This window comes from Cornus florida, unplaced genomic scaffold, assembly GCF_030987335.1.
Source record: "Cornus florida cultivar Cherokee Brave unplaced genomic scaffold, ASM3098733v1 CherokeeBrave_3.0.0_Hap2_Chr01, whole genome shotgun sequence".
Lineage (NCBI taxonomy): Eukaryota > Viridiplantae > Streptophyta > Magnoliopsida > Cornales > Cornaceae > Cornus > Cornus florida.
In genome coordinates, this window is record NW_026775571.1 from 59,269,207 (window position 1) to 59,271,372 (window position 2,166).

The 2,166-nt window shown below is 34.4% G+C and overlaps 1 protein-coding gene across 1 annotated transcript; it reads left to right on the forward strand.

The window, feature by feature from the left end:
* The first annotated feature begins 264 nt into the window (after nucleotides 1-264).
* LOC132298334 (cysteine proteinase inhibitor B-like) lies at nucleotides 265-1,090 on the forward strand. The gene has a single exon (XM_059794971.1). It carries the CDS (start codon nucleotides 419-421, stop codon nucleotides 830-832), a length of 414 nt encoding a protein of 137 aa, XP_059650954.1. The 5' UTR covers nucleotides 265-418; the 3' UTR covers nucleotides 833-1,090.
* Nucleotides 1,091-2,166: the final 1,076 nt, after the last annotated feature.

Sequence of the window (2,166 nt, forward strand, 5' to 3'; positions counted from 1 at the left end):
AGACTTTTGTTCTATTAATATATTACTTTGAGTCATTTTAAAGAAAATCAAGACTTTATTTCCATTTTAGAGTAAATTTGAGGCCTTAAGCCCATGTATTAGTAATTATCCCCAAAAAAAATAGTTGAACTTGTTGTAATAAGCCACCACACGAGGGGTAAATATGAGAGAGAAAAAAACGCATAGGGATGCGAAACGAGGGATGGAGAAACGCATTAAAATCAAACACTTCTCGGTCCATCGTTTTCCCTCCGCGGCACGCAGATCGTGTTGCCACTTCCGCAATTAACGTGTCCAAACACCACCAATCCTTATCCCTATATATACCCCACCTCATACGCATTCATTTATTCATTCACATCCTTCACACAAAACAAATATCATCAACCAAAAAAAAAATCACAAAAACTCACCGATCATGACGAGAAGGTCACCGTCGGCGATCCTAACGATGGCCACACTCGCCTTCCTCGTGGTCCTCTTCGCCGCTGCGTATTTCCCGACGCCGGCGAGCGGCGTCGGAGGTATCGTCGGAGGGAGGACGAAGATCCAGGACGTGAAGACGAATCAGGAGGTTCAGGAGCTAGGGAAGTACTCGGTGAAGGAGTATAACCGGAGCAAGCGGGGGAAGGCCAGCGGCGGTGGCGGAGATCTGACGTTCAAGGAGGTGGTGGAGGCGGAGAAGCAGGTGGTTTCGGGGATCAAGTACTATCTGAAGGTCGCCGCCACCGATCGGAATGGGATCAGCAAGACGTTCGACGCCGTGGTGGTGGTGAAAGCGTGGGAACATTCCGAGCAGTTGCTGACCTTCAATCCTTCGCCCAAAAACTGAATAGAATGGTGTGGTTTCAAGGTTAGGATTACCGTTAACGGTGGGGGTGATTTAGTTTGCCCAAAAACTGTTGTGTGTTTCAAGGTTAGGGTTAGCGTTAATGGTGGTGGTGATTTAGTTTAATCTAATAATGTTGTTTCTTTTTTTAATTTTATGTGTCTGGGATGGCTTAACCAATGTGGTTTTATGTGGATTTGTAATATGGTATGAATAAAATTATGTAATTGATCAACAGTAAGGTATGGATATTTGTGACTAGTTCTTGTCCTTTGGCATCCGGGTTAATCTAGAATAACACAAGCATCAATGGCAATCCCAAATTGGTTTGTAGATTCTCTCTCTTTGTTTTTGTTTTAATTAGCCGTGCACAACAAAGATTCTTATTATCACCAGATAAACGCTTTGCCCGAATTTTTATCCTTATTTAAAAAATGTGCAAAATATACTTCTAATCTTTTTCCATAAATAAAAATATCCAAAGAGTTTATATATATGACACTAATCTAAATGGATGTTACCTTATATATATATATTTTTTTCTTTTGAAATTTTTTTCTTTATATATATCTCTAATAAAAGACTTTTGATAATTTGTAGAACCAGATTTGAATTTTTTAACATTCCAGTTTACTTTTCTGGACTAATTTTTTTTTTTTTTTTTTTCCATTTCAACAAGGTTAAAAAATAAATATGATTTGTTTTTTAGTTTGCACTTTATTTTTATTTTTTATACTTTTTTTTATATTTATATTTATATTTTATATTTTTATCTTTACTTGTCCAATCCTGGCGTCATCCAAAGTTTCATTTTAGATCATTTTATAAAAATATTTATTTTATAAAATGGTTCAATAAAAGTATTTTAGTAACTTAGGGACTTATTTGCACCAGAAATTATTTATTTTTATATATTTTATAAAATAATTCAGTAAGAGTAATTTAGTCAGCTTAGGGTTTAAATTTGTCAGATAGTCTATTTGCACTAAATTGAAACTTTATGGGTGTTTTTTACACATGAATAATGTAATAAGAATTGTAAGCATACTTCAAGTATTTTCTGTCTTGACCCATACTAAAATAACTATTTTGTTGTAAGAGAGTATTTTGGATATAAATTGAAACCATATTTGGTAATGAAATTTTGTTTTTGGGAAATTGGCTTTAGTTCCTTTCTACATTTTCAAAAGGGTTTGGGTAAAAAAATTTTTTTTTGATATTATAAACTATTCCAAACTAATACCAGCTAGGCCCAAATTTGAAGACCAATATAAAAAATAATAATATCGTAATACATTCCAAACCGTCCTTAGATTATGTTATTTTTATACAATTTT